A 14,475-nucleotide genomic window follows, 5' to 3' on the forward strand; every position below is an offset into this window, starting at 1 on the left:
TGGAAATCTGTGCTTTGGTCTGATGAGTCCAAATTTGAGATCTTTGGTTCCAACCACCATGTCTTTGTGCGACACAGAAAAGGTGAACGGATGGACTCTAGATGCCTGGTTCCCACCGTGAAGCATGGAGGAGGAGGAGGTGTGATGGTGTGGGGGTGCTTTGCTGGTGACATTGTTGGGGATTTATTCAAAATTGAAGGCATACTGAACCAGCATGGCTACCACAGCATCTTGCAGCGGCATGCTATTCCATCTGGTTTGCGTTTATTGGGACCATCATTTATTTTTCAACAGGACAATGACCCCAAACACACCTCCAGGCTGTGTAAGGGCTATTTGAACAAGAAGGAGAGTGATGGGGTGCTACGCCAGATGACCTGGCCTCCACAGTCACCAGACCTGAACCCAATCGAGATGGTTTGGGGTGAGGTGGACCGCAGAGTGAAGGCAAAAGGGCCAACAAGTGCTAAGCGTCTCTGGGAACTCCTTCAAGATTGTTGGAAGACCATTTCCGGTGACTATCTCTTGAAGCTCATCAAGAGAATGCCAAGAGTGTGCAAAGCAGTCATCAAAGCAAAAGGTGGCTACTTTGAAGAACCTAGAGTATAAGACATATTTTCAGTTGTTTCACACTTTTTTGTTAAGTATATAATTCCACATGTGTTAATTCATAGTTTTGATGCCTTCAGTGTGAATGTACAATTTTCAGAGACATGAAAATACAAAAAAATCTTTAAATGAGAAGGTGCGTCCAAACTTTTGGTCTGTACTGTATGTGTATTTTACAAGCAATTACAAGCTTTCTAGTATTGAGATTCGCACAAATTTATTCACCACAAATTAAATATTTTTGGAGAATTCTGCGAATTTGAATTCATTTTTTAATGTTTGCAAGTTTGTATTTTCTTTTTTTTCCCCAAGTTTAATATTCTTCTGTTTCATTTCTGACTGGAATGTGCCCCCCAACCATCATTCAGTTACGTGTGGCTCGTAAGGTCCAATGGGTTGGGGTCCTTGGCAGTGTAGTTTATTACAACCCCCTAGGCTTACGTAGCCACAATATATGTATAATATTCCAGAATTATTTGGTTTGGGATAACTTATTTTATACATTTGTATTCAGCAGCAGAATCATTTTGAGGCACATACTGTGGCACTATCTAAAAACTACTGAAACCTCAAAAGGAAAACAATAGCTCAAAACAATAAAGAGAAAATCAATACATAAAGTTGTTCTCCTTTTGCATTTTCATAATAAAAAATATCAATTTCGCATTCAGTCTAAAATGTTGCTTTTGTCTGCAGGCAGGAAAGATCCATTTTGGCTATGTGTACACAATGAGTATTCTTGGCTGTGTGGGAATTCACGCTTTATTAAATCTGATGAGCATCACAGGTGTTTCTCATGGATGTGTTGCCAGTGTCTTGGGTTACTGCCTTCTGCCTATGGTGATACTTTCTTGCTTTGCCATTTTGTTTTCTCTACGGTAAGTAACAATGCTGTGTATAGAAAATAAGCTCATTATTGTTATATTCTTTTGTTGGTTTATATTTTGCTCTTAGGATTTGCGGTAATTATCCCCCCAAAAAAGTCAACCCATTCCAAACAAATCCACAATAATATAAAATATGGACCTCAATATTAAGGTATATGTCTAGAAAATCACGAATAGTTACTATGTAAAATCGTATTTAATGCACAATTGAGGATGATTGCAGTGGTTGTTTGGACAATTAATCCTTGTTTTGTTGGAAAGATGCCTAATCACAATGTCCTTAGTGTCTTCATACCTATAGGCAAGTGTTCATTATACTGCAGCGCTACCACTGGGGAAATAAAGAATTGCACAATTTCTGTTGAATGGGTTCTCCAGAGATAAACTCTTTGCTGCTGTTCTCTGCTTTGTAAAATAAATGAGATTCCTGGTCAGGGACCCCCTTACCTGGTTGGAAGAGCTAACTACTAACTAGTATAAAGTGTGGAGTTTTTTTATGTGTGGGTGTAAATGTAAGATTAGACCTTGTAGGATTGGTAGCATAGGTTTATAAAATTCTTTTAAGAGGTAATGTGCACTAAACACATCCCATAGCACAAAACAACAATTGGCAAATTAGAAATTAGCAAACAAAGCCCAAACACCAACACAATTTGCATCTAAAGTGTTCTGGAAATAGATTTATGTTAGATGACACCTTACACAGAAATTACGGGTGCCTCTCCATATGGGTTATGGTCATATAGTGTACAAATAACCAGAACATGTTGTGACTAAGTGTAATTATATGGCACCCAAACAATAGAGCTGCCGTACATTCTAAGCCTAGGTGCACATGGCGTACTTTAGACGCAGTCGCGGAGTTTTCCCAGGCAAAGCCGCCTCAGGAAAATGCTCTCCTGTAGAGTGTAAGCTCTTATGGTCAGCGCAGTCCTCTCTCTCCTGTAGAGTGTAAGCTCTTATTTTCAGCGGGATCCTCTCTCCTGCAGAGTGTAAGCTCTTATGGTCAGCGGGATCCTCTCTCTCTCCCCTGTAGAGTGTAAGCTCTTATGGTCAGCGGGATCCTCTCTCTCCTGTAGAGTGTAAGCTCTTATAGTCATCGTGGTCCTCTCTCTCTCTCCCTTGTAGAGTGTAAACTGTTATGGTCAGTGGGGTCCTCTCTCTCTCTCTCTTGTAGAGTGTAAACTCTTATGGTCAGTGGGGTCCTCTCTCTCTCTCCTGTAGAGTGTAAGCTCTTATGGTCAGCGGGGGCCTCTCTCCTGTAGAGTCTAAGCTCTTATGGTCAGCGGGGTCCTCTCTCTCCTGTAGAGTTTAAGCTCTTATGATCATCTGGGTCTCCTATTTCTTGCTCCTGTAGAGTGTAAGCTCTTATAGTCAGCAGGGTCCTCTCTCTCGCTCTCTCCAGTAGAGTGTAAGTTTTTATGGTCAGTGGGGTTCTCTCTCTCTTGTAGAGTGTAATCTTCATGAAATGGTTTCGCTGGTGGCTCTCCCATAATTTTTGCCGTGGTCGAGTCACCGGCGTCGTATGCTCTATACAATAAAGTATAGAGTGGGTAGCTTCTGGTCGAAAGCCACCTGAAGTATGATCATGTCACTTCTTCTAACTGCCTTAGGGTTTCCGTACCCTGAAGCCATTAAAAGAAGTGACTTAAAATGGAACATGTGCACAACAATGCCATTTTGACATTGTTGTGCATTATGATAATTTTTTGTGACGCTTTTATGCACTTTTTCAGGCAAAATCTAGTTGTTTGAGGTTTTTTTTTAGTGGATCTGCACCAAACTCCTCCTTAAAAACTATATTAAAAATATTTTTAAGAAAGAAAAAGCCATCAGTTGTAACTACTTCATCTGGGTAGGGGAAATGTATGTTTGCTGGAATAATTATGGCCTTGATATGAGGTGGAGGAGTATTTAAAGTCTTGACCTGACATGCATCACTGCTGCATGTGAAAAGTAATTGAGAAATATTCTGATTTCTGAATGTCTCAAGGATCTCTGCATTATGAATGGTATATTTTAGCATTTTGGGTTTTATACAAATTACATAAGTATCTTCTTCTGAAACAGATACATCAAAAGAAGTTAACATAATGGATCGCCTTCCCTTCTCTGGGTATCCATATGTTCTGTAGAAACAGCAATGATTCTGATAAATAAAAAGTCATGTATCATTATGACAAAGCTATCCCATCAAACTAAGGATTGCTACTTGTATCATTTGTCCCAATTTCACATCCCATGAAGTTGATAGAATTGTCAGGTGCAACCTTTTCATCGGAAGTGACAAAAAATGTGACTGATTTATGTTCTTTTGGCTGCCAGCCTAACACGTGAAGCAGACGGTTACAGAAATAATAGTTGGAGAATAATATGAATCGGTTGGACCATTACTGAAAAAATGTGTTTTTGCTTTTCAGTCCAAAAAGCTCTAAACCACATCTGTGCGCCAGAACAGAAATTAAAACACTTCATTTTCCATTTATCTTTTTACATGAAATAGTGTTATATATTGATGCCAGGTACTACTGGACATCTGGGGGTTTAAAGCACCACTCCAGTGAATTTTTTTATTTGACTTTTTGTTAGGTTTTCTGTAAGTATCATGAAGATATTAACATATTCCGTGGTCGCTGTCTTCTCCCGGCTTGAGCGGCCCTCCAGCTCCACGTGACTCATCTGTAACCTGTTGGATCTCTGTGTGGAGCAGTGGTTACTCTCTCAATGTAAGTCTATGAGACTCAGAAGAAGGCTCTCTGGCCTCATTGTGAGGTCATCTGGCCTCGTTCTGAGGCCCTCTAGCTTCGTTCTGAGGTCCTCTGGCCTCCTTGAGGGTCCTCTAGCCTCGTTCTGGGGTCCTCTGGCCTTGTTGGGTCCTCTGGTCTCGTTCTGAGGTCCTGTGGCTTCCTTCTGAGGTCCTCCGGCCTCGTTCTGAGTCTCATAGACTTGTATTATGAAAATTCAAAAAATGATCACCTTTGCTCCACACAGCAACCATTCTGTGATTCGGCAGCTCACAAATGCAGTCACATGGTGCAGAAACAAACCAGAGCACCACTAAAGCTGGGAGAAGACTGCGACCTATGAGTATGTTACTACCTTCATGACACTTATATACATGATAACTAACAAAGGAGCAAATAAAAAAAAATCACTCGAGTGATACTTTAAGGCATCTTAGTTATTGTACCCTTTATAGGCATTTTTAAAGGGTGTAGAACTTACAAAGACCATTCAACTTTATATTTTTGATGACCAGTTCAATTATATGTAGGTAGACTAAATGAATAACATGCTATGATGTTTTTAATAAAATCAGGGAATATTTGCATCTCTTAATTAGTGCAAAGAGTCTTGTGAAAAAATGAGAGTGCCTACAGCCATACTTACTATATCCTTAAAGGGGAGACAGTAGGCAGTTATAAGTGTGACTATATGCTCTGACCCTTCAGGTGAGATTGGCCCTTTGGAGTTTGAGCTAAGCGGAGTAAAGCCACATCTATTAGGTGATGTTAGGAGAGTTGAGCCAATCACGTTGAGTTGGGCAGAGCATTCAGTTGAAAGCTTCTGCTCCTTTGCTTCCAGAATTACTGGAAGTCTCAACACCTGGATCTCTACTGATCACAACTTCTGACATGTAACAAATAAGTTCTGAATCACAGGGATGATGGACAGCTGAAGCAGGCCAATCGGACACCAAGAATCACAAACGGAGTCTCTGGGTCTCTAAACTTACACTTATTACATAGTTATAAAGCCAACTGGAGTTAAAAAATCCATTGAAAAACCACGAACCGAAATAACACTAGTCATTTACTGGTCAGGTGATAATTAGCTAATAGAGTATAGGGATTAGAATTACCTAAAAGGGGTATTTCCATCTCCAAGGTCTTATCCCAATATGTAATTGGTGTAATAACAATAATATTAGCAAATACCTCCAATTAGAATTGTAGTATAGTTTTTCTGATTCGCTATGTGGCATTGCAGGACCTTAGGTATCCATGGTTACGACCACTGATATAGTGACAGCTAGTTGCTAATGGTCATAACCATGGATATCTAAGGTCCTACAATGCTTGCACATAAGGAAAGGGACAGAGCGAAACAGAAAAAACAGAAAAACTATGCTACGTTTTTAATTGGAAATATTTGCTAAAATTATTATTACTATTACACTTATTACATATTGGGATAGGATCTTGGAAATGGGAATATCCCTTTAATTATGTTTTCTCATGTAATGGTCAATAGATCCCTATGATTCTCATGTGGCCAGGACAGATGAGAAAAATTATATTGGGAAATTACTGCACAAGAAATAGTTTTTACTTTCTGAAACATGATCACTAATTTATGGGAATAATGAATTTGAATTTGGAACCTTGCTATAGATTATAGGCGTAGCAATGATGCACCTACTGATGGAACTGAAATTGATCAATAAGTAGTTAAACTGATTATTTATATACTGTGTTCTTGTGATTAGTAATTTACTCATGTTTTTATTATATTGAGAATGAATGACTAAGGAAAAGTTTTTCCCTTGCTCCAATTCTGTAATTGCCCAAAATGAATATGAGGACACAAAGCTAAGTGATGGGACTTAGTTGTAACAGTTGTGCCATGTCCGTGATCAGTACAAGCACGAAAAGTGTTGCTGTAATTCATCATAGGGGGATAGTCATGGTTGAGGGGCTACCTCACATCACCCTGGCTCCATACAAGTAAAATGTGTCCTAACCCATATGTGCTGTGTGTATAATGCAGAATACTCACATTTCGGCCGCAGGCCTCCGCTGTCCCAATGCTTCCGGATCCAGGAACAGCCGTACATAAATTAGGGGGCTTCCGTTTCAGCTTAGCCAGTTCACCGTTACTTAACTGTCCAAGTTCAATAGATGACAACATGCAGTTTCTGATCTGATCAGGAAACTGCTTTCCCTTTTTGTTTGACCCTTACCCTTCCCATTCTGGGCTGGTCCCAAACATTTTAACTGTATCATATCGTGTATACTATATCTACTACTAATATGCCCACTGCTGCATATCTTCCTTACTAACCTAACCTCTAAGTCCCACACTAAACCTTATGTCCTAAATCTAACTCTATACTTTCCCTATGCACTACACATTACTCACATTGCACATTAGTTACATACCATTACAATAACCGCATCAATCAGTGCCTATAACATTCTATGCACTTTTACATATTTCATTAGTCCATAACAATGCAATAAAACCACATGTCACAACCCACATTTTACAAACGTTGTCTTCAGGAGAAGATATACTGTATGACGATCCCTGTCACACCCTTACATGTCTGTTAGATAGAGATATATTGTATTACGTAGTAAAGGAGGACACCGCAGTACAAAAGGTGATGAGTGACCACAATATTGAAGAATAATCAAAGACAACAGCTGGAATCAGAAGCAGATTATCCATTAAAGTGCAGGAAAGATCAGACCCAGCAGCCTTAGCAGGGAACACCATCTGTCCTGCTAAAACAAGGTTTGAGGATAAAATATTTTCTAAATGCAAGACGACAAGAAGTCTTGTAATTCCAAGCTCATGAACGGACGGCCCGGGCTACTGTCTGTCTTGACTCAGGGCACAAGATATGGAACGGATGTTTCCACTTCAATAGTCTGGATTGCAAAAAAAAACCTCAATATAATTAACTATCCAGTATGGAGTTTGTATATATGTCACAACAGATATGTCAGTACTATGCAGCTGTATTTTCAAAGACATATGTGAGTGCATATCTGGAGAAATATCTGCCCGGGGCTGTCAGCTGTGTCACCGCTGCCTTATGTCTGCTAGATGTGACAGTGCTCATCTGTAACTGTGCGGAAACAAATCCAGGAGAACATGCTGCAGATAAAATGTATCCTAATTAATCTGTGTAAGACTTTAGTCCACATATCTGTAAATTAGAAAACAATTTATTTAATTGTTAGCCAGAACTACCTGTTTTATTGCATTATTCAGCTGCAATGCTGTTCTCAAACCTACAAGTATCCTGTGCCGTATTTACATGAACATGAAAAGTCCCCCCCCAGGAATATCCATTGTTATATCGTAACCCCTTAATTACGAAGCAAAATCACAGTAAGGGTGCAAGTGCGGTCTGTGAAAAAAATGGACAGCACTCGGACCAATGTTATCAAAGTGAACCTGTCATCAGGATTGTGCTAAGTAAACTACAGGTAGTGTCAGGTTGGAGCTGTTGCACTGATTAAAATGATACCTGAGTTGATGAAATACGTCCTGTGGTTGTTTATTTAATCTTTATTTGCAGTTAATGATATGCTTGTGATTCGGGGTGGCCTGTGGGGAGGGGCTTTATCTTTTGCTCTGTTCTTATATTCACCATTGTGGCTTAAATGACAATCAATGAACCTTCAGTGACCTGCCTCCTATTTTAAATACTGGTCTTGCGCAGCTCATATTGTTGTCTTTGAAAAATTTTTTTTAACTCTAGCAAACCAGTGCCAGAGCCCTCGCATGTACAGTAGCAGATATCGTTTACCAATAGATGCTTCTGTGCATGTGCCACGGACCTTTTGTTGGAGCAGAAAAAATTTTTTTTGCTTCAGTAAAATGGCCGCAGTGGGTGCACAGTAGAGTTCATCGGCGAATGATATCTGCTACTGTGCATACGCGGGCTCCAGCGCCATTTTGCTAGCATTAAAACTTTTTTTTTTAAAGACAGCAATATGAGCGGAGCAAGAGCAGTATTTAAAATAGGAGGCAGGTGGTCACTGAAGGTTCAGTGATTGTCATTTAAGCCACAACGATGAATATAAGAGCAGAGCAAAAGATAAAGCCCCTCCCCACAGGCTTCCCCGAATCACAAGCATATCATTAACTGCAAATAAAGATTAAACAACCACAGGACCTATTTCATCAACCCAGGTATCATTTTAATCAGTGTAACAGCGCCCACCTGACAGTGTATGTAGTTTACTTAGCACAATCCTGATGACAGGTGAGCTTTAAATTGGGCAGTGCAGATAAGCGATTTTTTTCACTGGCCAAATGTGCATGTGAAAAAAATTGCAGCATGCATTAGTTTCTTCCATAAATCAGATGAGACTCGCCCATTCAAGTTTATAGGTGCTCAAAAATTCATATGCCATACAGAACCACAGTACAGCATCCAATTTTTTATGGATATATTGCAATTCTGTAACATAGGAAACTGAAAATGGTCTTGTAATTGAATAATAACTGCTGATGTAAAAAATGGATTGCAAACAGATGACAAGTGAGAAAAAATCATCTCAGTTTTCTGAATGAAACTGAACGATTTTTTATACATTCGTGTGAACTTACCCTAATAAAGAGTAGAAAACAGAACAGAAAAAATACAAATAAGTCTGGCTTGGAGCTAGGTGTGCACAACTTTCCAATCAACCATAATAAGACCTAACCTGAAAATAAAAAAATAAGACATCCCCTGAAAATAAGCCGTGACCCATCTTTCAGAGCAAAAAATAATAATATGAGACACACATGAAGAAAGCGAGGTGGCACACCGATGTAATAAAATCTTCTTTTTTTCCATTTCCATTAAAAATGAAGGGAAGCGGCACCTTTTGCGGACTAGTCTCTGGAGTCTCTGCACAAGGACTGAGTCGCTGCAGTGCTGGTTGTCTGTGCATTAATAATATGAGACACCCTGTCTTAACAGTATATATATCTATGTTTTATATTATATATATATATATATACAATGTATATATATACAGTACAGACCAAAAGTTTGGACACACCTTCTCATTTAAAGATTTTTCTGTATTTTCATGACTATGAAAATTGTACATTCACACTGAAGGCATCAAAACTATGAATTAACACATGTGGAATTATATACTTAACAAAAAAGTGTGAAACAACTGAAAATATGTCTTATATTCTAGGTTCTTCAAAGTAGCCACCTTTTGCTTTGATAACTGCTTTGCACACTCTTGGCATTCTCTTGATGAGCTTCAAGAGGTAGGCACTGGAAATGGTCTTCCAACAATCTTGAAGGAGTTCCCAGAGATGCTTAGCACTTGTTGGCCCTTTTGCCTTCACTCTGCGGTCCAGCTCACCCCAAAACATCTCGATTGGGTTCAGGTCTGGTGACTGTGGAGGCCAGGTCATCTGGCGTAGCACCCCATCACTCTCCTTCTCGGTCAAATAGCCCTTACACAGCCTGGAGGTGTGTTTGGGGTCATTGTCCTGTTGAAAAATAAATGATGGTCCAACTAAACGCAAACCGGATGGAATAGCATGCCGCTGCAAGATGCTGTGGAAGCCATACTGGTTCAGTATGCCTTCAATTTTGAATAAATCCCCAACAGTGTCACCAGCAAAGCACCCCTACACCATCACACCTCCTCCTCCATGCTTCACGGTGGGAACAAGGCATCTAGAGTCCATCCGTTCACCTTTTCTGTGTCGCACAAAGACACGGTGGTTGGAACCAAAGATCTCAAATTTGGACTCATCAGACCAAAGCACAGATTTACACTGGTCTAATGTCCATTCCTTGTGTTCTTTAGCCCAAACAAGTCTCTTCTGCTTGTTGCCTGTCCTTAGCAGTGGTTTCCTAGCACCTCTTAACGGTTGTTGAAGAGATGTGTCTGCTGCTAGAACTCTGTGTGGCATTGACCTGGTCTCTAATGTGAGCTGCTGTTAACCTGCGATTTCTGAGGCTGGTGACTCGGATAAACTTATCCTCAGAAGCAGAGGTGACTCTTGGTCTTCCTTTCCTGGGGCTGTCCTCATGTGAGCCAGTTTCTTTGTAGCGCTTGATGGTTTTTGCAACTCCACTTGGGGACACTTTCAAAGTTTTCCCAATTTTTCGGACTGACTGACCTTCATTTCTTAAAGTAAGGCAAGAAATCCCACTTATTAAACCTGACAGGGCACACCTGTGAAGTGAAAACCATTTCTGGTGACTACCTCTTGAAGCTCATCAAGAGAATGCCAAGAGTGTGCAAAGCAGTCATCAAAGCAAAAGGTGGCTACTTTGAAGAACCTAGAATATAAGACATATTTTCAGTAGTTTCACACTTTTTTGTTAAGTATATAATTCCACATGTGTTAATTCATAGTTTTGATGCCTTCAGTGTGAATGTACAATTTTCAAAGTCATGAAAATACAGAAAAATCTTTAAATGAGAAGGTGTGTACAAACTTTTGGCCTGTACTGTATATATATATATATATATATATATATATATATATATATATATATATATATAGAGAGATATAGAGATATATATACCAAGTTCATCTATCCCAGTAATTTTACAGTCATTAATACATTTCCAATGTTGTTATGTCATCATTCCTTCCCTGTGGTGGCAGGCCATTTGTTTTCTGAATGCTTTGCTCATCCAGAATGATTGTCTCCCAAATGTTCCTGCTGTTGATTCCAACAAGGGCGGTCAGAAAACTTGTGTGCAATATTCATACTTGTTCTATATATCACAATACCACAGTATTGCAGTAAATAGTGAAAATTATCTCCTAGGATTACCAAGGTGGCATTGACAGCAGCCTTCAGTAGGCTTCCTTGGAAATCCATTGGCACACCATGATTGTGTTGCAATAGAGGGGTTGATGGCCCAAATGGTGTGCTACCAGGTTTACACCACTTATGTGCTGCTGTCAGATTTTAACAGCAGCATTTAATTGTTAAACTGCAGCAATCTGAGCTAGCTCTAGTCAATGCTATTAGAAATTGTTGCTGGCTTAGTCGGTACCCACTGTGTATTGTGCAGGCTCCGCTCCTGAGCTCGCTTCATACACCCGTGCTCAACGCATGATGTACATAAATGTCACATTTCGGGAAGGGGTGAAAGGGATTGTGTAATTAGAAAATGACCTATCGTTTTTCTGTTATTTTTTTTAAAATGTTTGCTATTTTTTTTATATTTTACATATCACTATATTGAAAAAAATATACATTGTAATTTTCACATTGACCATAAGTTCTAACATTAACCTACTGTTTGTCACATGGACCTTAACAGCAATAGACTGATTCAGACCCTACATGTGTTATCTACGCACTCGCTAATCTGAGCACAGATCATTGTGAGGCTGTGTGCCCACGATGCGTTTTTTAAGCATTTCCGCTGCGGCAAAAACGCTGCAGAAACGCTTAAAAAACGCATGGTAGAAGACCTGCCATGTTCCCCAATGATAATCCGCATGTGCTGTGCACATGCTGTGGAAATTTCTGCTGCGGATTATCAGTGCGGAAAAAAACGCAGCACTACCAATTATTTTGCGGAAGTGCTGCGTTTTCGCCGCCATTGACTTGCATTAGACCACATGGATTACGCATCACTGTATATGTAGATGCGCATTCCATGCGTTCCAATGTGCAGATGGTACCCGGGTGTGGAGGACAGGAGACTCTCCTCCGGACCCGGGTACCATAGTACCTGTAAAAAAAAGAATACAATAAAAAATATATGTTATATTTACCTTCTGGCGGCCCCCGCTGCGCTCATCCTCCCATGCTGGCAGATTGCGATGGACTGAAGGACCTGCGCTGACGTCATAGTCATGTGACGGGTCGGCAGGTCCTTCAGTGTACCACGAGCTGCTGGCAGCCAGGAAGGAGGGAAGCGAGACTGCGGGGGCCATCAGAAGGTAAGTGTAGATTTATTTTTTTATTTTTTGACATTCTTTTACGGTCACACTATATAAATCCATGCCGGTTGCATGGATTTATATAGTGTGACCTAGTTGACAAGCACTTTCCAAGTGATGCTAAAATCTCTTGGAAAGCGCTTGTCAACCCGCATGCGGAAATGCATGTGAAGAACGCTTCACATCTGCTTGTCCCTGGCAGGAAAAACGCATGTACAATCCGCATGTACAATCCACATGCGTTTTTTCTGCCAGGGGAGATGCAGAAACACTCAGGAAAAAATCCAGAGCATTTCTGCATCGTGAGGGAGGAAAAGGGGAGCTGTAATTGGGAAGCCTGTATTTGGTGTTATCTATTGTATATAGAGGTGTTACCTGTCATTGTACTCCTGTCTGTCGAGTACTATCCATAGTTTTCAGGATAGCCCTTTAACAAAGGCTGGACAGACATGTGTCTGAGATGGTTTAGTGAATCCAACTGTAACATTCTAAGATTCTATACCCATAATATTCTATGGGGCTGTGCAAATGACCAATTGTCTCCTTGTACCAAGTGGTCCGAGGAAAAAATGGTAGACATGTCCAATTTTGATCCGAGGGTTGGATCAAAATTGACAGTGCAAGTCTATGGATCCGTGAAAACCATCGGCAAGTGTAGTCAGATTTTCACGGACTGCCATAATGGAGGGGGTGCAGAACCTATTTTGTTTTCTCTACCTCAGACAAAAACTGATGCCACTCTGATCAGAACAATCATACTGTTATTCTTGGATGGAGAAAAAATGGTCGCATGCACCTACCCTAATGATGACACTGCTGAAAAGGAAGTGTGGGTCTAATATTAAGCCAGCGGTCAGTGTCAAAACTGGAAGATTTCTGTGTTTGTTTATTTTTAATATAGATAGCCATATTAAAAATACAAATGATAAAACAATACTTTCATTATGGAGCTATTATAAAAGATGTACGTATATATATATAAATATATATATATATATATATATATATATATATAATATATATTTTTTTAAATGGAAAAAAATTCTTAATGTTTCATGAATTAGTAACAAGCGCTTTCTATCGCCCACTCTACTTGATAAATTAACCCTTTCAATTCTGCTTCAATACCTCAGAGGGATAACTGCCATTTATATTATTGCCGTCCGATAAAATGTTTTCTCATTTGCACTCGTAGGGAATATGTGCTGCGTCCTACATACTGTATTCTACAGATAACCCATCACGTGCACGACATATGATGAATTGCATTTAATCATAGACCTGATATGAGGTGATAAAACAGGTTCTCATTTCAGTGGGACAGAAAGGGTTAATTTATCAAGTAGAGGGGGCGATAGAAAGCGTTTGTTGCTAAGCCGTGAAGCATTCTGGATTTTTTTCTATTTTGTGGCTGGTTTGAATGATAGACACGACTTGGTATATCATTATCAATGTACTGTATGTAACTATTTTTATTAGCTCCTTTGTGAAAATATTTTCTTCATCAACAATTTTTCACATGGGTGTTTCTTTTATATAACTAATAGTATGTTTTTTTGTTTTTAACCTGTGCACAAACATTTAGTGATTGGCTCAGCCCCAGTGTGTGTTGTAAGGAAGTGAGTTTGGCACAAGGGTTGTAGCCATGATTAAAGAGGTTGGCCACTAATTTCTTATTGATGGCCTGTTTTAGGATAGGTCATCAATATCTGATTGGTGGGGGATGCGACACCCAACACTCCACCAATCAGCTATTACTCGTGCCATCCAGAAGGTCACAGTGATCACGGCCGGGTATCCAGAACCAGTAGGGGGTGGATCTGTGGGCCCCGTCCACGGCCACTATAATTTTTTTTGTTTAAATGATTTTTATTAGGGGAATTTTTACATAAACATGAGAAGTTAAGTGTAGAGAAGACAGCAAAAAATATGCAATTATGAAATACAATATAAGAACTGAAAATATTCACATTACAGTAAAATAAAGCATCAATAATACGATATACCGTGTCTACTCCAAAACCTAAAGGATAAACTAGGGAAAGATGGGGGCAAGGAAAGTTGGGTAAAGAAGAGGGAATGTAGGAAAAGAGGAAAAGGAATAGGAAGTGAAAAGGACTGAAGGAGATAGAAAGGGGGGTAGAAAAGGAAGGGGTGAAAGGAAAGAAAAGAAAATGAAATAGTAAAGGGGAGGATCAGGATAAGAATGGGAAGGGAAGATATAACCTGAGAAACAGGGAAAAGGAAAGAAAAAAGAGGGAATAACCATAGTCCACTGAGAAAGTTTAACATGGAAAACATGGAAAGA

General features: G+C 39.7%; 1 protein-coding gene across 6 annotated transcripts in view; it reads left to right on the forward strand.

The window, feature by feature from the left end:
• YIPF7 (Yip1 domain family member 7) overlaps positions 1 to 14,475 on the forward strand; it is a 133,330-nt gene that overhangs the window by 60,387 nt on the left and 58,468 nt on the right. For all 6 annotated transcript variants that reach the window (XM_073645551.1, XM_073645548.1, XM_073645550.1 and 3 more), the window contains one exon: positions 1,306 to 1,487. In XM_073645551.1, the coding sequence (XP_073501652.1) occupies positions 1,306 to 1,487 (182 nt within the window). The remainder of the gene's footprint in view (positions 1 to 1,305; positions 1,488 to 14,475) is intronic.

Source organism: Phyllobates terribilis, unplaced genomic scaffold (assembly GCF_046119375.1).
Source record: "Phyllobates terribilis strain yellow unplaced genomic scaffold, ASM4611937v1 Scaffold_1__5_contigs__length_1240528914, whole genome shotgun sequence".
Lineage (NCBI taxonomy): Eukaryota > Metazoa > Chordata > Amphibia > Anura > Dendrobatidae > Phyllobates > Phyllobates terribilis.